At 33.4% G+C, this 23,460-nt stretch overlaps 2 protein-coding genes across 6 annotated transcripts; both read left to right on the forward strand.

The window, feature by feature from the left end:
- The first annotated feature begins 1,824 nt into the window (after window positions 1-1,824).
- LOC18032421 (E3 ubiquitin-protein ligase DIS1) lies at window positions 1,825-5,129 on the forward strand. The gene is made up of 4 exons (XM_024185428.1): window positions 1,825-1,900; window positions 2,593-2,828; window positions 3,739-4,125; window positions 4,528-5,129. The coding sequence occupies exons 2-4, from the start codon at window positions 2,613-2,615 to the stop codon at window positions 4,846-4,848; spliced, it is 924 nt and encodes a 307-aa protein (XP_024041196.1). The 5' UTR covers window positions 1,825-1,900; window positions 2,593-2,612; the 3' UTR covers window positions 4,849-5,129.
- LOC18032483 (translation initiation factor eIF-2B subunit beta) lies at window positions 1,867-23,460 on the forward strand. 5 transcript variants are annotated; one of them, XM_024185272.1, is made up of 11 exons: window positions 1,867-1,900; window positions 17,220-17,296; window positions 17,386-17,540; window positions 18,227-18,514; window positions 18,745-18,874; window positions 21,284-21,391; window positions 21,530-21,632; window positions 21,714-21,839; window positions 22,282-22,475; window positions 22,705-22,824; window positions 23,072-23,460. In XM_024185272.1, exons 2-10 carry the CDS (start codon window positions 17,244-17,246, stop codon window positions 22,799-22,801), a joined length of 1,254 nt encoding a protein of 417 aa, XP_024041040.1. In that variant the 5' UTR covers window positions 1,867-1,900; window positions 17,220-17,243; the 3' UTR covers window positions 22,802-22,824; window positions 23,072-23,460. The 5 variants fall into 5 exon arrangements, with proteins under 5 accessions (XP_024041040.1, XP_024041004.1, XP_024041109.1 ...); XM_024185236.1 differs by having other exon boundaries at window positions 23,077-23,460; XM_024185341.1 differs by having other exon boundaries at window positions 22,705-22,806.

Below are 23,460 nucleotides of genomic sequence, written 5' to 3' on the forward strand. Positions count from 1 at the left end.
AGCCAAAGTTGTGTATTTTTATTTATATAAAAATTAATTTTTTTTTAATGTTGGGTTATGGAACTAAATTGTGTATTTTTATTTATATAAGACATGAGTTTTTTTTTTTATGTTGGGCTGTTGAATTGAATTGTGTATGGTTAGAATTGTTGAAAAATTATATTGTGTGTTTTTAATTTAATTGTATTATGTATTTTTCATGTTAGATTTTGGAATTGATTTATGTGTGAAATGGTTTTGGAAATGATTGAAATGATTGTGGAATTGGTTATGGAATTGATTGAAATGATTGTGGAAAGTAGAATTGAATTGTGTTTGAAATGGTTGGGAAATTGTCGAATTAATTGAAATGGTAGTGGGTGAGACATGAGAATTGAATTGTGGGTGAAAAATAGTTTCGGTAGGATCGGGCGTAGCCCGACCCGATGTTGGCCCAATTCGGGTCGGGCCCAATCCGACCCTAACTATAAATAGGTAGGGTTCTTTTAGGATTGGACTTTAATTCTTTGTTGATCAGGTCGGGTCGAGTTTGGCCAAGCCCGAGCCTGACCCGATATTTTGCCATCCTTAGTTAAAATGTTAGTTTTTCCAACCGAAACAACTTATAATTTAAAAAAAAAAATTGATAGCAGAATATTAAATAAAGGGATTTTTTTTTTAGAAAAGGAAAATAGTTAATTTAGCCAAATAGAAAGAAGATACTCATTTTCCCAATGGTTTTTTTTAAACTCTCATTTTCTTAATATATAACTAATAATTTAACAAAGTGTTATTAATATTTTAAAATATTTCTTAGGATGAATTGATTTTTAAACGCGAGCGAGAAGAAATTGATAAGATTTAATTAGTAACATTAAGATCGGTAAATGATATAATATAAAACAAAACTAGTAAAGAACAAAAAGGGCCAACATGAAGAAAACCCAAAATTGAAACCTGTCCTTTTTGTATTTTCTCGAGAAATTTCTCTCTCCGACTTACAGCTCAACGGCTTTAATTTGAAATTCTTCACACACATTCAATTGTCTTTCAACGCGCACACTTCGTATCCTTCGTTATTAATTGTTCACACACGCTCCCCCAACACCGAGCAGATTCTCTCTCTCTCTCTCTTCTGTCCGAATTAGGGTTCTGTTGGGCTGTGAAACGTTATAATGCGCTTCTGATTTCAAATACTTTTCCAGGTAATTTAATCTTTTTTTCCTTTCTTGCTTTCTGGAATATTCTAAGATCTTAATCTAGATTTGTTTCCTCATTTCGGCATTTTAAAAAATTTGCTTTTTTTTTTCTCTTACGGTTTAGGGTTCTCAAAATCATATACGATGCTGTTTTACTGCCACATTTGTAATTCGGCCATTTTTCCTTTTCTTTTTTTTTTTTTGTGAGTGTTGAAAAGGAAAAAAAAGTGATATTTTCCTTTCTGGGTATTGCTGGATTTTGGCCCCAGAAAAAAAACTGTAATTTCGTCTCTTTGCGTGTATATATGTATAGGTATCTTCTACATTACTATCTTATTGGCTTTCCGGGTGACGAAAATGGGTAGCTTAACTTTCTTATAATTGAGTTATGCTATGTGGGTTTGTTGTGGTGATTAAATACTGATGGCAGTGTCTAATGAGATGATGAGGGAACTCTATCTATGCGAAAATGCATGGTGTATTTCGTGTTTAAAGATTTTTATGCAAGTTTTATTGTATTACGTTGTTTTATTAATATTACTGTCTCCCAATATTTCAGTTCTTGTGTTTATCGAATGATAGAAAAGAGTTTACCCTGATTTATGGTTTTGATTGAGATGTAATGGATATTTTTATTTGATTATAGGTTGGGAAGTCAAAACTTGACCTTGGTGCCTGCAAGGAAGAAGTCAAGAAGATTGACTAGGAAACAAGATCTGTTGGTAAGAATTCCTTCCCAACGAAAACTTTAATACTGATTAATGTCATAAACTTGTTGGTTCATTTTTTTTTTATTTAAATTTTCATTTGCCTGGGCATGTTTGCTGTACTATTATTCATGCATTGGGAATTGATCTTTGAATGAGTATTGGAATCAAATAATGACGAAAGTATATAATGAACAGTTGAATGTTCTTTGGTCAAAATAAATTCACTTTGGCATGACTTAAGGCTGAAAGAAAAGATTATGTAATGAAAAGAAGACAATTTTTATGATGATTATGTATACATGTCAAACAATGTCGTAAAAAGGAAATATGTCATAGAATGCAGAAAATACAAATTTTAATATAGATAAGTTTATTAATAAGTCTTGAGTGATGCTGCAGAAAAGAAAAATGAAAATTCAAATAAGTTTGTTTTGAAAATTTAAGTGACAATGCTGGTTAAAGTATTGCTGGGTCAGTAGCTTTTAAGGACCATTTTCAGTTCACTATGTTGGCAATTTGCCTTCATTTATTGATTTGGTTGATATAACGTAAGAATTTTATTATGAAGAATTCCCCTCTCTCTCCGTTTTCTGTTGCTTATTGTTGAAACACCATGGTTTGGTTACCATCCCTATTCAACAAATATGTTAATATTATGTGAATCAAGCCCTTACAAATTATATATGGATTGTGCTGCAAAACAGCACAGGCTAGTTGTTCCACCATGGCATCGGGGAATCCATTTTATGATGATCTGCGGAACAAACCTGAGGTTATTGATCCTCCTGAAAGTGAGGACTTGGTGGAGATCGTTAGTGAATCCTCTGTGAATGATCCTGCCCAAATTGCTCTAAAACCTAACTTGACTGTCTCTAGCAGTGTTCGTGAACTCTTGGAATGTCCTGTGTGCTTAAATGCCATGTACCCTCCCATTCATCAGGTTTGTTTATGTCATATATCCCAGCTAAATATTTTGGTATGCTCATGAATCTATGTAAATTAATTTTTGAAAAAGCTCTTAGATAACAAGGTTGAATGTGTTTTATCTTCATGAAGTCTGCTTCTAAAATACCTTATCCCTTGCCATACTATGTGCTGCAGTTGTCACAGTGTTATGTTTATTTATCCTATAAAATCATCTTTTGACATTTTGTTGATTCATCCTCTTAATTTTTCCAATTGTTGCATCACACAAGTCAAGGCCAGTATCACCCATAATCTAGCCGTCTAACCATGCCTATCTTTTCCCTTTGTTGCTATCAGTAGCAACGATCGAGATATATATGTATGGATGGATGGATGGATGTATATTAGAAGTTTAGGAAGATAGAAAGAGGTTAATGAAGATGTGAATTGATGTAAAGGTTTTTATTTGTTTGTTGCCGTCAGGAGACATGGATGTTCATTTTTCTAAATGTAAAGGCTACGGAATCACTGGAATCAAACTGTAATTTAGGCATTGTTCATGATACTAAGTTCATGATTACAACTTATCAATTTCTTATTAGTTTCATCTTGCAATTGCTGGCTACATTTGCTAACAGTGGCTGACACCCATACAGAAAAAAGTGTGTATTTATCAACTTAGTGGAAATTTGACTTGCCAAGTGCACTGCATCAACAGGAACATGAAGTTGCTGTTTTTGTTGTGTCAAACATCTGCTTGTTCTTTAGAAGACTTTTTAGTTAACAGATGAGCTTCTAGAGGTGCTTCCACATGCAAACACATGTCAAAGCAAAGTTCTTCTATACTGTATCTTGAATGGGTTTTGAATTTAATTTATTGCAGTTCTGGTCTTTGTTCTTTCTTAATGCTTGCTTTCTCTCCATTTTCATTATTCTCATTGCAGTGTTCAAATGGGCACACATTGTGTTCTGGTTGCAAGCCTCGGGTGCACAATCGGTGTCCCACTTGCAGGCATGAACTTGGTAACATCAGATGTCTTGCTCTGGAGAAGGTGGCTGCATCTCTTGAGCTTCCCTGTAAATATCAGAGTTATGGCTGCATGGGCATATATCCATATTACAGCAAGCTAAAACACGAATCCCAGTGCATTTTTAGGCCCTATAACTGCCCTTACGCTGGATCAGAATGTACAGTAATGGGTGATATTCCTTATCTGGTGGCCCATTTGAAAGATGATCATAAAGTTGACATGCACAATGGCAGTACTTTCAACCATCGTTACGTCAAACAAAATCCACATGAGGTTGAGAATGCCACATGGATGTTAACGGTATTGTTGCGCTTTCTTTGTCTCAACTTTTTGCTCTTCTACAGCAGAGAAGAGTTAACCTTTACATGTTTAGTGACATATAGGTGGTTTTTTGCAAATCTTGTAACCAGTTTACAAGATTATAGCATCCTAGTAGAATCAGAGCTCTTTTGTATATTGAAAAAATATAACCTGTTTGTTGTAGACTTTTTTGCGTGCTGAAACTACTGTCCACTATGGATTACCTTCATGAATAAAAAATGCCCATACTACTAACGGAAGGACTGAAGAGGGGCAATGTAGTTTCCTTATATATATATACACATACATACATATATTTAAGTTATTTGTTTTAAAAAAAAAGATTTACGAAGTTTTAAGAAAATGTAATTGATTGTTCCAATACCTTTTTTTATCTTTTAGGTTTTCAGCTGCTTTGGTCAGTACTTCTGCCTCCATTTTGAAGCCTTCCAGCTTGGTATGGCTCCTGTCTACATGGCATTCTTGCGCTTTATGGGTGATGATAATGAATCGAAAAACTACAGCTACAGTCTTGAAGTGGGTGGTAATGGAAGGAAGATGTCATGGCAAGGTGTGCCTAGAAGCATACGGGACAGCCACAAAAAGGTCCGTGACAGTTTTGATGGACTTATTATCCAACGCAACATGGCTCTATTCTTCTCTGGGGGTGACCGGAAAGAGTTAAAGCTTAGGGTGACTGGTAGAATTTGGAAAGAACAGTGATGGATGGAAGTGCTTTTTGTCTTGCAGCTTCGTGCAATCATGTTTTGCCGTCATAGCTGGTAGTTGAGTTTTATCTTGTTGGTGGGTAGTCCAGTGAGTCCTCTGGTTCATGTATTTTTTTGTTATGTAGAAAGCAAATTCTCTTTGCATGTCCTTGCACTGAATGCATGAGTGGGGAAGACGTGTCGTGACTCTTTATGCCTACAATTGTAATATCTATCTAAATATATTTCAATGTATTGCATTGCTGCAGTGCCATTAGTTTTCTCTTTGCCTATGATGCATATGAACGAAGTCAACAGGAATTAAAGCTGTGTCATTAGTTTAACCATGAAGCACTTGAAAGAGTTTTGCGGAAAGTTTTTCAAAGAAACAAATTTTCTTATTACCAATTTGCAATTGAATAAAAAAATGACACATTAAATTCTCTCTTTTTAATTAAAAATTTTATTATCTAAATAATTTTTAAAAATTACTTAATTAATTCTTTCTTTTTTTTTCTTCTCAATTTCATAAATTCTCATAAATTCATTCAGGTATCCTTTTTTAACTACAAATAATCGATATCACTAAGGTGGTGTTTATTTTTTAACTTAATGACTTAAAGTGAGTTAACTTAATTAATTAAGTTAATTAGAGGTGTTTGTTTTTATAACTTAATGAGACTTTTTAGATAATTTTGACTTAATAAAATAAGCTAATTTTTGGCTTTTTACTTAATGAAGAAATTTGAATTAAGTCAATTGCTTACTAATGTCAAAAATATCCCTGTTTTATAATTTATTTTTCATGTCTATCCCAAAACTCACCCATAAATATTTACCCCACATAAAAAAATTTCTATTTTTTCTTTCTTATACTATATACAATAAATTTTGAAATTTATGGTATTTTATATATTAAAATTCTAAAATAATTATGTATTCACTTGAATATATTTTTACTTATAAATGTTAAAATATTGTGGTATTTAATATATTATTTATTTGACATTCAAATTTAATAAGGATACAAATGTAAAAGTACATATTTTCAGCTTTTTAAGTTAAAAAAAACAAACAACTTAATACTTATTTTCTGAGATTCAGACGAAAAAATAAACATATTATTCAGATTCAGACATTCAGACTTATTCAGAATTCAGACTAATTCGGGTCTATTCAGATTTCAGACAAAAAAACAAACGCCACCTAAGTATTTCATGTTTGCTTTATATGAAAAAAAGGAATTATGAATAAAGTATTTTAGATATATATATATATATATATAATTCTTAAGGTGCTTACCAATTGCCCCAAAAGCTTAAGCTGTCAGGAATGGCGCTACTTTATACTTAAGTAGGCAATCCGCCCATCACCAGGTAACGTCTTCACGTTAATGCCACATCACCCACATGGGTGTTGGTAGAGTCACCACCGTGGTGGTGCGGGCCCCAGTTACAGTGACTGGGATATATATTAAGCCCATTCCTCCCCCGCGGCTCGAACCCTGGCTAGCTCTGATACCATCTTGAGGTGCTTACCAATTGCCCCAAAAGCTTAAGATGTCAGGAATGGCGCTACTTTATACTTAAGTAGGCAATCCGCCCATCACCAGGTAACGCCTTCACGTTAATGCCACATCACCCACATGGGTGTTGGTAGAGTCACCACCGTGGTGGTGCGGGCCCCAGTTACAGTGACTGGGATATATATTAAGCCCATGCCACATCACCCACATGGGTGTTGGTAAAGTTTTAAAATTTGAACTTAACTGAATCAGTGATTTCTAAAATACTTTGATAGTAGGACTGGGGTTTTGTTAAATCTCATGGTTTAAAAAACCAGCCCTTAGGGAAAAAATTTGAAATTGCTTGGAAAGGATCAGCATGGTAAAATCCATCTTCTAAAGAAAGAATAATTTGAAAATGGGTTTTATTAAACCAATCGGAGGTTTTCTTTGAAGGTGATGGTTGGGAAAGCACAATTTGGGAAGAAGAGCTTTCACCAGAGACAATCACATTTTGAGAAGAGGGTTTTGAGATTTCTTTGGAGATAGGGTTTTCTTTTTCTTCTTTTGAGAAAATCTGGCTTTGGGAAATGTTTTGTAAGGCGAGCATAAGCTCAGGGGACTTTGTAATGGAACTCATCCAATGTTTTACTTGGTCATCAGAAGAAGTGGTTTTGTAATGGGCACCATGTTCTTCAACCATTTCTATCCAAGATTTAATAGGCATGGCTGAGGAAAGTAATTTGTCTTTAGAAGGGGTAGCTTGAGGTTCTTTAGAGGTTGCTCTAGATTCAGAATCTTTAAGAACAGCTTTACCTTTGTCTTTCTTCTTTGGCGGCATTATCTATTTTGAAGAAATTCCCAAGTTAGAAAATCAGGAATAAAATTTATATCACCTTTAATATATTCAATATCAAAATAAAAAACACTTAAAATGGCTTGCCATGTGCAAAAATCTGTTTTGATGCAATATTTTGAACATCTTTTTTCAAAACATGTTTTGCAGCTTTGCAATCAATTCTAAGTAGAAATTTTTGATTTAATAAATCACTTTGAAATTTTGTAATGCATAAAACAATGGAAAGGATTTCTTTTTTTATAGTAGAATAATTTTTTTGGCAATCATTCCAATGTGCAGAAACATATTGTACTATCTGTTCTTTATCATTTTCTTTTTGCTTTAATATGCCTCCATAACCTAAATCAGATGCATCAGTTTCAACAATTTTAGGTAATGTAGGATTAGCAAGATATAAACATGGGATGCTTTTCACAGAATTCTTTATAAGCTTTACAACCTTGGTATGTTCATCTGTCCAAGGAACAAGTTTTTTCTTTAATCTATCATGCAAGGGTTTAAACATCCTATTAATGTTAGGACAGAAATCAAGAACATAATTTAAACTTCCAAGAAATCTTTGTAGTTGTGTTTTGTCAAGAATTTTATCAGGAAATTTATCAGCAAACAAAAGAGATCTCTCGATTGGAGTGATCGTTCCTTTAGAAATATGATGACCAAGGAATCTGACTTTTGTTTGAAATAAAGAAACTTTAAAACTGGAAATTGCCAATCCAGCCTTTCTGGTGGCAAAATAAAAAGTCTTTAAATGTTTGAAATGTTGATCGATAGAAGTTGAAAATATCAATACATCGTCAATGTAAACAATGCAAAAATCAGAATAAGGATTATAAATATCATTCATAATTCTTTGAAATTCTGAGGGTGCATTCTTTAAACCAAAGGGCATAACAGTCCACTCATACTGTCCAAATGGAACAGTAAAAGCAGTTTTGTAACGGTCATTAAGATGAATTTGAATTTGCCAAAAATCAGATTTCATGTCGAATTTTGAAAAAATAAGAGCAGAACATAGTTTTTGAAGTAAATCCTTTTTATTAGGTATTGGATACCTAATCCATTTTAGAGCGTTATTAAGAGGTTTGTAGTTTATAACTAATCTAGGAGTGCCTCTTTCAATTTCAGAATTTTTATTAACATAAAAAGCGGCACAAGACCATGGGGACCTTGATTTAACAATGAGTCCTTTTGACTCTAAATCTTTGATTTCATTTTTGCAATGTTGTTCCAATTCCATGTTCATCTGGATTGGACGTGCTTTAGTGGGGATCTGTCTTTCATTAAAAGAAGTTTCATAAGGTAGATCTACCATGTGTTGTTTTCTGTCCCAAAAAGCAGAAGGTAGATCAGCACAAATTTCTTTTTCAATGAGAGTTTTGAAATCAGAAATCTTTCTTTTAATGAAATCACTTTGTAATTGGCTTTCAATTCTTTGTAAGTTTAAATCTTTTTGTAAAAACATTAAATCACACTGTTTTGATTTAAGTAGGTTATTAATTCTGTTTTGATAAACAGAACAGGCTTTAACAATATTCAAATTCCTTGTTTTAGGTTTTTCAATAAAAGGGAAAACAAGTTTCTTGTTTTTTGCTTTAAAGGATATACTATCATAATTGACAGTATATGGAGTTATAAGATTTATAAAAGGAGTTCCCAAAATGATGGCATGATGAATATCATTTGTGAGGACAAAAGAAGTTTTAAAATCAAAACCATTATTATGGATTGAGGCTTCAACCTAGGAACTGACATTCAGTTTTGAATTATTAGCGGCAGAAAGTCTTTCTTTTGTTTTTTCATGAAATCTTTTGGGGACGATGTCTTCTCTAATGCAATTTAAATCAGCGCCAGTATCAAAAAGGGCAATGGCGTCCATTGCAAAATCATCAGAAAAAATTAAAGTGACTTTAATCAAATACTTTCTTGTGGTGATTTGCTTTAAAACAAATAGAAAATCATTGGGTACAGACTCAATATTTTCTACTTTAATATCATCACCATCATCAGGATTAGATTCATTGTCTGAATTATCCTGCAATTATTTTTGTAAAAGAAGTTGGATAGTATCAGAATCACTTTTTTGTTTTTCTTTTAAATCTCTGATTTCACATTTGATTTCTTTTATCTCTTTCTGAAGATCTTGGATATTAGGAACCGTCTTCTTTGTTTTCTTTTTATCCAAAATTTGAGTAAGATCATAAGAATTCTTTTTAACAATTGGGACTTTAGAAGTCTCGGCTTTATTAAAATCCAAAGTTTTCAAAAGTTTATCAAGATATTCTTTTTGAAGATTTGGATCAGAAATATGCTTTACAAGTTCAAGAAAAGTTTCTTGGTCTTTAGTTAAAACATTGATTTTCTTTAAATATGAATCAGATTAAGATTCACTACTGCTAGATACAGAGTCATCTGAGTCAAAAAGTTCATCAACTTGATATGGATCACTGTCTCCCGACATGGAAGATTCTGAATCAGAAGATTCGACAAGAAGGGGGGCTAATTTGGAAAGGATCTCTTCATCGAGGTCAAGTTCATGAAGCTTTTTGTTCATTCTGCAATAATTTGCAGTATGACCTTTCATGCCACATTTATGACATATAGCTTCTTTGTAATTGAAAGGGGTCTTTGGTTTGGCTCTAAACTCTTTTTTTTTAGAGAATTTGGGTTTCTTATAAGGCCTCGAAGATTTCTTATAAGGAAGTTCTCTAAAATTACGAAAGGGTTTCCTAAAATTTTTTAATTTGTAATGTTTCCTGCAGGGTTTAGTAGAACACTCGCCATTACAATCTTTGGAGATAGAAGTTTTAAAGGGGTCATAATTGAATTGTTTACAGAAACTGCCTAATTCTTGTTTCGACTTCTTAAGCTCCCACTTAAGTCGTTTTTGTAATTTCAAATCTTGACAAATCTTTAATCCTTCTTTATTGACAAAACTGACGAGTTCACCATAGATGAGCTCATCATAAGGAATACGGTTATCATAAAGGGTTTTAATGGAATTTCTTACCTTTTCACCTAGAAAAGTAAGTAATCCAGCGAGAAATTTTTCTTTCCAAGTTATATGATTTGCATCATCTCTTAGAAATAGTCTGGTAAAAAAAGAGGTTTTGTAACTTTGAAATTCACTAAGTTTCCTACATCTTAAATTATGTAGTAACTCAGCGTTTTTATCACGAAGGTGTGAAGGGTCACCAATGAAATGGAGGGAAATGGTTAAAATTAGAGTAGCAACAGCGTCCTGAATTGGATTGTTGAACTCATCAAAAATAGGGACTCCATTTTCATCGACTTGAATGGAATTTAGAATGTCTAATTGTTGCTGATTAGTGAGAAGATGATCCCACCAACCTTTTAATTGACCAGTAAAACCGGCAATGAGGATTTCTGATATAGCACGATCAGAAGTTCCTGCTTGGGTTTTATAGGCATTGGCTGCCATTGTCATTTGTTGCAACAATCCTAGGATATTGTATTCGGACATGCCGTCAATATTCCACTCATAGACTGAAGATGCATTATATCGGGATTGATTTAATGCACTTGGTCTATTATCTATTGCTAGATCCGGTGGAGTCTTGACAGTAGGAAGGGCTAATTCCCAATTAATTTTGTTGGCTTTAGGAGACAAAGGTTCTTCTTTGAAGGCTTCTATATCAGAAGAGGCTATAGACATTTGGTCTTGTTCTAATACTCCAATCTTGCTATATTGAGGAGTATCAGGGGCTATCTGAACTTTGCTAGATGAGGAAGAAGCAGCTTCTATCCTATCTAATTGTTCTCTAATGGCTTTAGCAAAATCTGATTTCAACTCTTGAACAAGCTTTTGGCTAGTTTTCGAAACTTGAAAGGGTTTGAAAATAGGTTCCTTAAGCTTTTTGTCAGAATCCGATTTTGTTGGAATAGGAGAAATTGATGGAACAGTAATAGTTGACTTCTAGATTTGGTTTTCTATCCTATTCAACTGCTTTCCGATTGTATTTAAGTTAGTATTACAGAAATTATTCTGTTGGATAATACTACTTAAATTTACCTCGGAATCATTTGGTTTTGGAATTTTGTAAGGTGAAGCTCGAATTTGGACAGGAGGTTCATCGTGATCAACGGTTACACTCCGAAGAGGTGGGTGTTCAGATTCTATAGTTCTATCACTATCAAGAAGTTTCCATTCAGGAACTTTCTCCCTAATAGTAATAGGGTTTGACTCTTTAAAAGGATAAGAGATATTGTTATCAGAAGAATATATCTCAAACCAATCAAAAAACAATATATGAATTTTATGAAAATTCACAAATTCATAGTAAGTTTGTTGGATTTCTTTTCTTTGGTTTAAAAAGTGTTTGAAAAACCAAAGTCTTTTTTCTTTGTTTAAATCAGAATAAAAATCATTATGCAGAAAAGTTTTATCTAATTCAAATTCTTTTTCAATGACATTAATGACATTTTCTGTAACAGCAGAAAACGTAGGGGAAGTTGGAGGAGAAGGTTCATTCTCTTCCTGACTTTGTACATGTTGATTACTAGTGTAGATCGGATAAGGAACACTAGTGGTGTAATCAACTGATCGAATGGAGGTACTAGGTATATCTGAAGTAGAAAACCTAGGTTGACTTTTTATGGGCTGAAAAGGGAGATTTATAACAGAGGGTATTTTTGTAAATTTCCTTTCTAATGAAGGAATGCTTGAGCACGACGCTTTATCAGAAAATCTAGATGAGGTAGATCTCATGAATGATAGTTTGACTTTACCATCGGAATACTGAGTCACATTTTGCAACTTTGTATTGGGCTCAAGTTGTTTCGGAATCGTTGGTGGAGCGGCTCCTTCAAGGATCCATTCCTCTGGAAGGTTGACATCCTTCCATTGGATTGGTTTAGGAATGACCGTGTTTGCTTTGGACAAATCAGTCTGCAAGAGAAGGGTCTCATCTCTTTTCGACTGGTATTTATGCTGTGTGCTAAATGCAGAAATCATGGCTTTGTAAGAAATTTTAAAAATTAATGCAACTGGGATGGATCCCTTAATCATATGATAATTATGGGTTTTGATTTGTAAAATCATGCTCTTTAAAATATTTTTGTCTTTAAGAGAAATTGTTATATTTGGATAACAATCAAAAGATATGGGACCTTTACATAGACTAGATTCGATATTATTTAGTAAAGAATCATCAAAAGAGATGAATCGCCCATCTCTAAGGACAGCAAGGATAGAAGTATCCAAGCCTTCTTTGGTCAAAGGTTTTATTCCTACTTGGATTAAACCAATGTGAATATATTTGAAATTCTTTTCTTTTAATTTCTTTAAAGATTTTTCTGAAAACAAATAAAGTGTTTCAAAAGGCTCTGAAAGAGTTATATCACGTTCTTCAGTCTTTATAATATAATCATGCTTTAAAAGATCAAGCATTTTTGTTTTGTAAATCTTTTCTTTGGAAATTTTTGGAAGTTCCCAACAATCAATTGCTTTATCAAAGTTCTCAATAATGAATTCTTCTGAACTCACAACATGCTTTGACTCACTAGTCTTCCCGGAAGAAGAGCTAGAAAAGGACGATGTTCTACAGATCGGAGGATCCATGGTCAAGACCTTATGGTCTATTTTTGGTTTGATCAATATGGCTACAGGTATGGATTTACAGCCCTCAGCGGAATCCTTATCCTAAAACGGGACTTACAACCAGTAAAAATTCACCACAAAACAAAACTTCAAAATAAAACACAAGATTTTAAACACGAAACTCTAAACAATAAAACACTTTCCTCCCCTTGGCTCTGATACCTTGGCTCTGATACCAGAAGGAAATAGGATCGAAGGATGGATGTGCTTTCAAAATAATTCTATATGGATTGCTTTGATTAAAATGAATTGGAATTGCGGTTGATTCGTTTTATACAGAGTGCTTTACCGAATAATGTTTAGATTCTTTAAATGGAATTGCTTTGCTTTGGATGGAACACGGCTTAGTCAAAATTTTAAACTTGATATGGTACGTAGCGTTGTTATCTGAGAGATGGTTCCGGCTTAGTTATTTTAAAGCTGATTTTTAATAACCCTTTGGACCAATAGCCCGCACTCTCGAGTATTCCAGCTGATATACCAAATCACTTTTGCTTTACCAGATAATAATTAAGTTCTTTAAACGCGGTTGTCAGATTTTAAACAATTTACCAATTCTTTATTAAATTCTTTAGCAAGCCTAGCAATACATACATCTAAAGGCTTGGGTACAAACACAGTACCAGATCCGGTTCCCGGAAATGGTGCTCTGAAGGAATGGAGGGAGAAGAGAAGATTTTACAACCGAGGATCGAGATCTGGTCTCTTTGCCTCAGAGGAACGTACAATTTATATGGCAGATCTGATACAGATCAGTCTGCAGAGCAAGCATAGAAAGCTTTAAAAGACTGAAATTTAAATGCTTTAAATGTAAATTGCGGAAATGAAATTGCTTTAAATAAAATTACAAATGCTTTAATAAAACTGGAATGAAATGCTTACATCGGTTGGTTTTCTTTGTAGAGAAGAAAGGGAAATAATGGGAAATTAATCTGAAGAGAGGAGAAATTCCTTTTTGTCTTCGGATTCCAGATTCCTATTCCCGGAGAGAGAGAGAGAGAGAGAGAATTTTAGAGAGAAGGGAGAGAAGAAGAGAGAGAATTTTAAACTTAGAAATGAAAAACCCGAGGAGTCTGAGTCTTCCTCTCGGTTTTTATACAAAGATCTTTAAACTGTTCATTGTAGCGGGATTTTAAGTGCACAGTAAACTCTGGAAATCTGCATTGTTCACTGTAGCGGAGTTTTAAGTGCACAGTAACATTTGGATCGTATCTTTGAATAGTTGATTCTTTGTACAAAAATTGAAATACGATATGGGTGAAGAGACATGTGCGCTCTCACTTGTGTCCAGAGGACCACCCGAATATACAGAACAAATTTTTTTTTTTTAAATAAAATTACTAAATAGTTATTTACAATACTTTAAAGGAGAAAAAATTCCAAAACAATCATCTTCATTTTTGTCTCCAAGAGAAATGAATGGCTCTTCATCTTCATCTTCATCTTCGTCTTCAGAGGTGTCAGCCACTGATGACTTTGACCTGGAGGCGAGGAGCTGTTCCATGGTTTTGAAGTATTCTTCTTCTGTTTTGGCACCTGCCAATAGTGATTGGGCTTTGGACTTTTGGGTTAAAAAAGTTTGTTGGGCTTTTGAATGTGTTATGGTGGGTTGAAGAAGGCCTTTGGCAGAGAGCCAATCTCGGACCAAATTTTCAGTCAATTTTGACTGTTCGTCAAATTTGGACCACCATTTTACTTTAAAGGTTCTTTGAAGGATGAGTTGGGAATCTTGGGTATGAAGCCTAAGGTTCCACATCCATACCCATGGAAGGAAGAAATTTGTACAAAAACAGAGAAAGGGGAGAAACCTTTTCTCGGATTCAGAAGGAGTATAGTGGGCTTTGAAGAGGTTTAAACAATGGGTGGCATTCGGGGTTAAAATTTGTGGTATTGAGCCAAAAGTATTCCACCAATGATGGAACCAGTTTGGAAGGCTTTGGACGGTTATTTTTAGGTTGAAGAAAAATAACCAAGAATGAGATTTTTTGGGATTTTGAATAAAAAAGGTGTTATATCAGGCTTGTTGGTAATCCCAGTAGGAATAAGTCCGACAATGAGGTAAACGTGTTTGAAAATTTAAAGGGAAAGTTTTAAAATTATGGTATCAGAGTGTTTTATTGTTTCCTTCTGGTATCAAAGTTTTAAAAATATATATATATATATATATATATATATATATATATATATATATAATTATTATTATTATTATTATTATTATTATTATTATTATTATTATTCATGATATACTAAAAAAGGAAAAAAATTAAACTAAAAATAAAGTGAAATTGAGTGTTTAATTTGTAAAGAATAGAGAAAATATGCAATTGTAAGATAACGAGAGAAAGTGACTGGTGAAGAGTAATTTTGAGAATTTTAAAATTTTAATAATAAATTTATTTTTTAAAATAGGTACAGAGATAAATTTAATTCAAATAGGAGAGGAATTTAATGAGTTCAAATAGCCCCGCCATTGTAATAATATTATACAGAATTTAATGTTATACTATATTATATTTATTTTTTATTGATATTATTTAAATTATTATTAATTATATTATATTATTAACTAAATAATTATTTTATGTTAATTATTTTTATGTTAATCATTAATATATAAATATAATATAAAATAGCATTTTTAAATAAAACTACATGATACCATAATTTTATTTTTAAATTTTATTTATTATAATAATAAAATTAATCAAAATATATTTAATGCCTCAATTAAGGTAAAAACTGGTAATGTTCCACAATGCAGTTTCCAAAACTTTCAAATATAGGTAACCAATAAATTAATGTAATTCGTATTTATAATATAATGCAATGTTATGTTCCAAACACACCCTTAATTTAGTTTTTGCCGCATTATCAAACCTCGTGCCCTCCTGTGTAAATTGAATTGGTAACTTTTACAACATAAAATTATTTAGTCAATTAGAACATATTTAATTATTACTATTTTATAAAATAATAAATTTAAGTGGTAAAAATATTGACTACTGCCAACCATCACAATCCACCGCTTGCGATATCATTTCGATATCCTTTGACATCAATTTAGGAATTAATAGAATCCTTATCATTGGAGCTATACAACGATATATGTAAAACTGAAAATAGAGCTTCATTCACTGTATATCTATGGTCAAAGTTTTGTATCTCTAAACTTTGACCGTATATTTATTATAATGATAGGAAACTTTGTTGCTGATTCGATATGCACCATTGTGTATATCGAATGATGAAAATTATAATGGTACCGAAATTGACATCAAAAGATATTGGAATATGAACACCGACAATAGCTCATGGTGGCCCATGGGCGACGGTCGTGAGTAATCTTCTGTCGTTTATAAATTTTAAATGATAAATTTAATAATTATAAAAAATAAAACTTTTAAGACAATTATAATTATAAAAAATAATTTAATATAAGTAATAATATTTATATTATTACATATAATGCTATACAATATAACACCAAATATTGTACAATATTAATATAATAAAATGATAATGCAATAATGCAATACATCTACATGATAATACAATATAGTGTGCCAAACACTCTCTACGACTTTACTTAATGTTGCTCAGTGCCTTTTATTTCAATTCCCAATCATGAGTTTATCTCAATTAATGCCAGGCCCAAATGTAGTGTTGTGCAATGCTGCAAGTCAAACATACCCTTCTTGTAATACATACACACGCGCACTCTCTTTTTTTAAGTAAGAGCATCCCCACATTGTTAAAGTAAAAATGTCACTAAAATAAAAAAGAATAAAAATTTTAAAATATATATATATATTATTTGTTAGTATAGTGAAAATTGTGTTTTTTGTTTGTTAGTAGCTTCCTCATTTTAACAAAATTAGGATGCCCTCACTAAAAAATATTATATATATCGGAGCGAGTTTTCAATTAAAGATCCATTATTATAGTAAAGTCAATGATAAATTAAAAATAAAAAAACACTGGTTAAAAATATATATGCATCGGAGTCTGTAGTTTTATTTTTTAACTTATTGTTGATTTTAATATAGTTAAGATTCATGTATATATATTTAAAATGTGGAAGAAGAAATCAATTTAAAGGGCCATGGAGATCCTGATCCAAAAGCCCAGAAAACTTCAAATTGGACTATGGCCCAAACATTAGAAAACATTCACCGAAACAAAACCCAAACAGAACCCCAGAATCAGCTTAGACTTGACCTCTCCCGGAAGCGGTATCGAGCTGATTTTGCAGGTGAAAATCCGTTGATTTTAATTTCTTTTTCTCCAAAATTTTCATTTCATTTCATTTCTTCTTCTTATTATTATTTCTTTTCAATAAGTTCATTGAATTTATTCTCTGTTTCTTAACCGAGAAAATGATTAAATAAAGTCTTCTTGTTGATTCAGGTTTATACTCGTAAATAATATACCATGCCGGACACTCAGGCTCTTGTGAATGACTTTCTTAACAAGCTTAAAAAGCGGTGACGTTTCGGAGAGTATATTTTTATTAATTTTTTTTTACTGATTTTAGGAGCTGATTTTGTTTGTTTGTTTGTTTTGTGAGTGGCAGTAAGATCGAGGGCTCGCAGGCAACGGCAAGGCAGACCGCGGAGCTGCTTCGCTCTGTGATTTCGCAGCAGCGCATGCCGTACACAAATCAGGCTGGAGCTTTAATTGATGCTGTCAAAGCTGTTGGCGAGCAGCTCATTGCTGCCAATCCTGTTGGTTCGTTTTTTCTTTTTCTTTTTTTTTCGGTTTTCTTTTCGACTATTAGTTTGCTCTTGAATAAATATAAATATGGTACTTAGTCATGTTAGTTATTTTTAATATCATTGTGATGATTTCAGCTGAATTGATTTTTATCAAAATATTATTAACTTGAACTATGTTAATTGTTTTCATCGCTCTTAATTTAGTTTTGTTGTAATCTAGCATCCTCCAATTAGTACAGCTAATATAGTGTATGTGCTGTAGGTAATTTGGCATAGTTACCTCTGAGGTTGGGGTCTTGTACAATTATTGATGTTAGGCACCAGAACTTGCATTTGTTTGGGGGATGCATTAGATAATCTGGTATCTACAAATTTATTGTACTTCCATAGCAAATATTCTTTTTTTCTTTTTGAATCACATGGATGAAACTATGCATTCTGCTGTTGAAAATTAGTACTGTTGCTATATTCACTATCAAATGGATTCAGCATCGCTAAGAAACCTTTTCTACAAAGTTATACTTGGTTTTTTATTTATGATTTGTTTCTTTTATTTCTTTCCCTTTTGTGGCTTTTCAATTCTCCCTAGCACTTTTTTCCAGATCCTTTTTCCAAAATTTAAAATGATTAATTTTCTTCTTTGTTTGTGATGTACGTTTTCTTCACTTTTCTGATTGATTAAATGATATATCAATGCAGAGCTTGCCGTGGGTAATATTGTGAGGCGTGTTTTACACATCATTAGAGAGGAAGATCTGTCTTTGACTACGGCTGCTATTGGTGGGCTGAACTTATCTGCTGTCAGTGATGATGAAAATGATGATGATCGAGATGGCGACTCAACTCTATCGGCAGCTGCTGTTGCTGCTGCTGCTAGAAGTACTTTGCGTCCACCTTCTTTGCAAACTCTGCTCGAGGACACACCTGTCTCTGCAGCTGTTCCTCAGACTTCCTCATCTGGGGGTGATTCTGAAGGAAAAAGCAAATGTGTGTTACTTTTTTTCTTTTTTTTTTTATAAAGTGTTTTTGATAATTCTTCAATCACAGCATCTTCTGTTATTTTCCCTAAATAAGCTTGTCTTATGTAACACATGTTTTAAATATGCAATCGGATGCATCTTGGTGATAAACTGGTGTTCCTGAATGTTTTAGCATTGATGATTTAGTTAATTCAGCCTTATGATGGTAGATAGCTAACATACTAGTTTCCTTCACAGCTGCTGATAAAAGTTCAAGAAGTCGGAAGCTGAAGCATGATGTTATTGAAGCGGTTAATGAACTTATTCAAGATATTGTCACTTGCCATGAACAGATTGCTGAACAAGCAGTGGAGCATATACATCAGAAGTAATTATTCCTTTTCCTGATTTCAACTAGACAATATGTTTTTTCTCTCTCATACCTTTTCTCCATACTTGGACTTTATTTTCAGGAGAATTGGATGTCTACATAATCCCTTTTTACCTGTTATTTTAGGATATATGTATTCAGTTTGTTGTTTATGCATGTACTACACTTAAAAATGCATGCAATATCTCATTTAGAAGCATATATATATGCTCTTTTCATTCTTGTTAGGCTTTTGCTATGTCACTTTCTTAAGTCTAAAAGAATAATGTTGTTTGTCTATTCTCTTGTTGTCTTCCCAAGGAATTGTAGGATGATAATTTCATGTATTGATGATGAACTGTAAGCAGTTTTCATATCTGGTTTGCAAGCATTCCCTTTTAGTATGATGTGGAGGTTAGGTTGCCGGAATTGTTGGTGATTCATTGACCTGAGGGCTAATTACGGTGCTGGCATGAGTATAATTGACTTTTAATGACTTTTCTGCACAGAACTAAGCTAGGGTGTGTATTTCTGTATTGATCACTCATTTGTGCTCTTTAGAACTTAGAAGTGCAGGAGGGTAGGTTATGAGGGGATTTGGAAAGTAGGAATTCAAATGCTTAAATTGATAGGCATACTTGGGCAATAAGGCGTTTAAATGCTTCACTTGTATGATTCAACTACGATTTGCAACAAGAGCGGCATCATTCATTTAAACATAGAAGATTTAGAAAAATTGTATTGGATGTGTTAGTGCTAATGAACTTTTAAGCATTTGGTGTTTCTGTGCTTTTTTCCTTCTAGGTGAAAGTGAATATGTTTTGATCTTCTTAGTGGCATTATGTTTGGAGTTACTTAGATGTTTTCACGATCGTCTTACGAACAGATATATCCAGCTTCTACACCCTTGTCTAGTTCAAGTTTGGATGATTTATTTAACTCATTCAACAAATTGCAAATTTGGTAAGGTGGTAGCTGCGACTTTGCTTATGTTATTGTTTGACTGTGTAGCGAGTTCAACTGTGTGCTTCACTGCCGAGAGAGCTCTAATGAAGCTGTTTTTGGATTTTGAGGGGCAACTTCATTAGCTCTTTCATTAGGATTGAATTCTTTTTTCTTTTTTCCTGTGATGAAAAGCGAAAACAGATTGCCTTAACAGTCTTTTTCTTTTTTCCCCCCGATAAAGTATGTTTTGTGCTAACGTTGACCAGTTGCACTAGTCAAATAAGATTATCAAATCAATCAAGCTGTTCTATTGATTTTGGGTGGATACCTGGTTCACTACTAAAGTGCATTCTGTCCATTGTTTAGTAATGCAGATACTCATAGTTTCGTATTAAAAAAATATAAAAAAAGGTTATCAAAGGAATTGTGAATCCAATTTTTTCATTGATAGTCTTATTTGACATGTGCAATAGGTCAATGTTAGGACAGAACATACCTTATCAAAATAATATTTCAAAGAAAAACATGTTGTAGCAGCCTCCTGCTGCCAGTCAAAGTTGGCCTCTGACCACCGTCTAAACTTTTTCTCTTTGAGCTTGAACAACTGTGTATGTAGTTAGTTGTATTAAGACTTAAAAATTTGACTTCCCTTTGATATCATTTCCTTTTTACATAGGAATGTTTCCTCCGAGTAGTGTCTGTGATTTTCAATCATAGTTGGAAAATCTATCATTCTTCATATTTGATTAATACAAGCATTGACACTAATCTAGAAGTATTTATTACATGTCCTCTGTTTGTAGACATTCACATGTTGCCGTTGCAAGGACTGTCTACTGAATTTGTTTTGGAAAGGATATCCTCTACGCCCTTGTGTTTTGTCTTAAAATCAGTGAAGTCCATTTTGAGAAATAGTGAAATGCCTGTATCATTAATTTGTTTTTCTGTTGCCATTAAGCAAAACAAATAGTCAATGGGATGCATTTGACTCTTTCTGAAAATTGACTCCTTGACAAAGCAGCAGTGAATGTTATTTGCTGTAATTTTGCTTACATGGTGATAGCGCTTAGTCTCATTTGATTTTTTTTTTTTAATTACAAAAGAGAGCATTATGTGCAACTTTTGCTCACAGTTCAAATGTTTTGGTCCTAGTTGACTTGCGAATGACTAAAGTGGTAATATTCTGAACTTTTAATGATGGCATATTTGCGTAACTTGCTGGACGTCAGGGTTAAATTGTGGTCGGGAAAACTTATACATATCAGCGGTGTACAAAAGTTTGGCTCATTTTTAGCAGGGGAAATATTGTGATTCATGGCCTTTATCTAGTTTGGGTCAGCTATGGCATATTATATATGTTCTCTTGTGTCTTATCTCCTATATTGTCCAATACATGTATATGCTTATTTCTAAATTCTTCATCTATGTTTCTTCCTACCATTTGCTACTTCCATTAATTTTAGCTATTAAATGTATTTTCAGTGAGGTAATATTAACTTTAGGCAGTTCAAGGACGGTGTTGGAATTTCTTTTTGCTGCAAAGGAGAAAAAAAGATCATTCCGGGTATTTGTCGCAGAGGGTGCTCCAAGGTTTGTGCAATGGCTTGCTATTTGTTGATTGCAAAGAAATATTTCACTGGCTACTTTGGCTCTGATGTTCTCTCTCTCTCTCTCTCTCTCTCTCACATTCTCTGTTTGATTGCTGTTGCGCTACTTCTTGTTTTATAGGTATCAGGGGCATCTGCTTGCAAAAGAATTGGTAGCAAGAGGTTTACAGACCACACTGATTACTGATTCTGCAGTTTTTGCCATGATTTCCCGAGTAAACATGGTATGTTCGGGCCACTTTTCTCGTTTGGTTTTGGATTTCCTGAAATGTTTTTAGCTTGATCTAAAAATTTGCAATGTAAAGGTTATAGTTGGAGCTCATGCTGTCATGGCCAATGGTGGGGTTATAGCACCTGTTGGGATGAATTTGGTTGCACTTGCAGCTCAGAAGCATGCTGTCCCTTTTGTTGTACTTGCCGGAAGTCACAAGGTAGTTTGGTGCAATAAACTGCTTAACTAGAAAATTAAGTAAAATTTAGAAAGCCCATTTTCGTTAACTGCCATTCCTAAATTCGTTGGTCTTGTGTATGAACTGGTGTGGAGTTTAAGATGGTGCTCAGTTATTCATGTGAAGCGAACTTCCCTTTCAGATAAAACTGATCACTAATGTAAGGAGTAGTATGTGCAAGATGCAAATGTGTTTATGAATAGTATGTGGGTGTAAAAGCTCATATTCTTTGTACCAAATATTATTGAATGTTGGTTGAATTAATCTCTGTAGCTGCAGTCCTTTTTAATGCGTCAACATTTTTACTGGGTATTGAATTGCATACTGGTTGTAATAACATTGTAGTTGGAGATAAATCATTGAACTCTGGTACTTCAGTTCTGGGTATGATCTTTTTGACAAATGTGGTTGGTCTATATGACAGTTATGCCCCCTCTATCCGCACAATCCTGAAGTTTTACTGAATGAGTTGAGATCCCCATCAGAGCTGCTGGACTTTGGAGAATTCTCAGACTGCATGGATTTTGGGAGTGGCAGTGGTTCCCCTCTTCTTCATGTGGTCAATCCAGCATTTGACTATGTTCCACCGAAACTTGTTAGTCTTTTTATTACTGACACGTAAGTTCAACCGCCCTTTCAGCATGAGACAGAGACAATCTACGCCTTTTGTGCAATTTTTATGCAGTATATATATATATATTAAGATTACTTATTTGATTTCATTGTAGAGTACCAGTTTTCTGGCCCCTTTATTTTCCATTGGTGTTCCAGTTCTATCTCAATATATTTCATTTTTTTTCCTCTGCTATTGCTGTGTTGTTCTGCTAATTTCTTTTCTTCTTCACAGGGGAGGGCACAATCCTTCATACATGTATCGGTTGATTGCTGATTATTACTCGGCTGATGACTTGGTTGTGCAGCGAAGAGCTACTGCTGGGAATTGATTTTGGTTTGTATCATATATTGTGTAAGTAGTCTTTTTGTGCCAATGCTCTGGTGGAAAATTGTTGATTTTAACAAAAAGGATAATCTTTTTAAATTGACATAACAATTGGTACTCTTTTCTGATTGTTATGATTCCAATAAACTTAATTGATATTGCAAACTGCTTCATCTTGGGATATAAAATAATTAAAAGATGACAATGAGTGAATGCTGTAACTTGGTGTATCATTTTGAGCTTTGACTTTATCTAATCTTTGCCCTATTTTAAGGTCAGGAATTTATTACGGCAAGAGCATTAGCTTTGGGTTTGAGAAATGTCAAATCACTGAATTTGGAGCTGAGCTGATGCTGTAAAAGAACTCAGGGACATAGCGATTGCGAGGCAATGGTGTGAACTTGTGCAAATTTTAGGGACGCAAACAATGATAGGATAATTTTTGTTGGCAGAAATATTAAAATGTAAAATAGAGGCTAAGAGTTGTACTGAGATAAAAAGGTGGATACGGTTAGATAATATTTTTTGATTGTATCAAGGTTGGTGGTCAAGTGCTGTATTCTTCTTCATTAGTGATTTTCAGACGGACGGTATAACATTGTTGTATTGCCTGTTGCTTAAAATTTTCATAGCTGAACGTAGCTGTTGAGATGTTTCCTAGAA

The sequence above is a fragment of the Citrus clementina genome, unplaced genomic scaffold (assembly GCF_000493195.1).
Source record: "Citrus clementina cultivar Clemenules unplaced genomic scaffold, Citrus_clementina_v1.0 scaffold_9, whole genome shotgun sequence".
Lineage (NCBI taxonomy): Eukaryota > Viridiplantae > Streptophyta > Magnoliopsida > Sapindales > Rutaceae > Citrus > Citrus x clementina.

Coding starts and splice junctions, on each gene's coding strand:
- LOC18032421 (XM_024185428.1), top strand. CDS start 2,613: ATGGCATCGGGGAATCCATTTTATGATGATCTGCGGAACAAACCTGAG. Junction 2,829..3,738: donor TGTACCCTCCCATTCATCAG/GTTTGTTTATGT, acceptor TTCTCATTGCAG/TGTTCAAATGGGCACACATT. Junction 4,126..4,527: donor ATGCCACATGGATGTTAACG/GTATTGTTGCGC, acceptor TTTATCTTTTAG/GTTTTCAGCTGCTTTGGTCA.
- LOC18032483 (XM_024185272.1), top strand. CDS start 17,244: ATGCCGGACACTCAGGCTCTTGTGAATGACTTTCTTAACAAGCTTAAA. Junction 21,392..21,529: donor GTCGCAGAGGGTGCTCCAAG/GTTTGTGCAATG, acceptor CTTGTTTTATAG/GTATCAGGGGCATCTGCTTG. Junction 22,476..22,704: donor AGTCTTTTTATTACTGACAC/GTAAGTTCAACC, acceptor TCTTCTTCACAG/GGGAGGGCACAATCCTTCAT.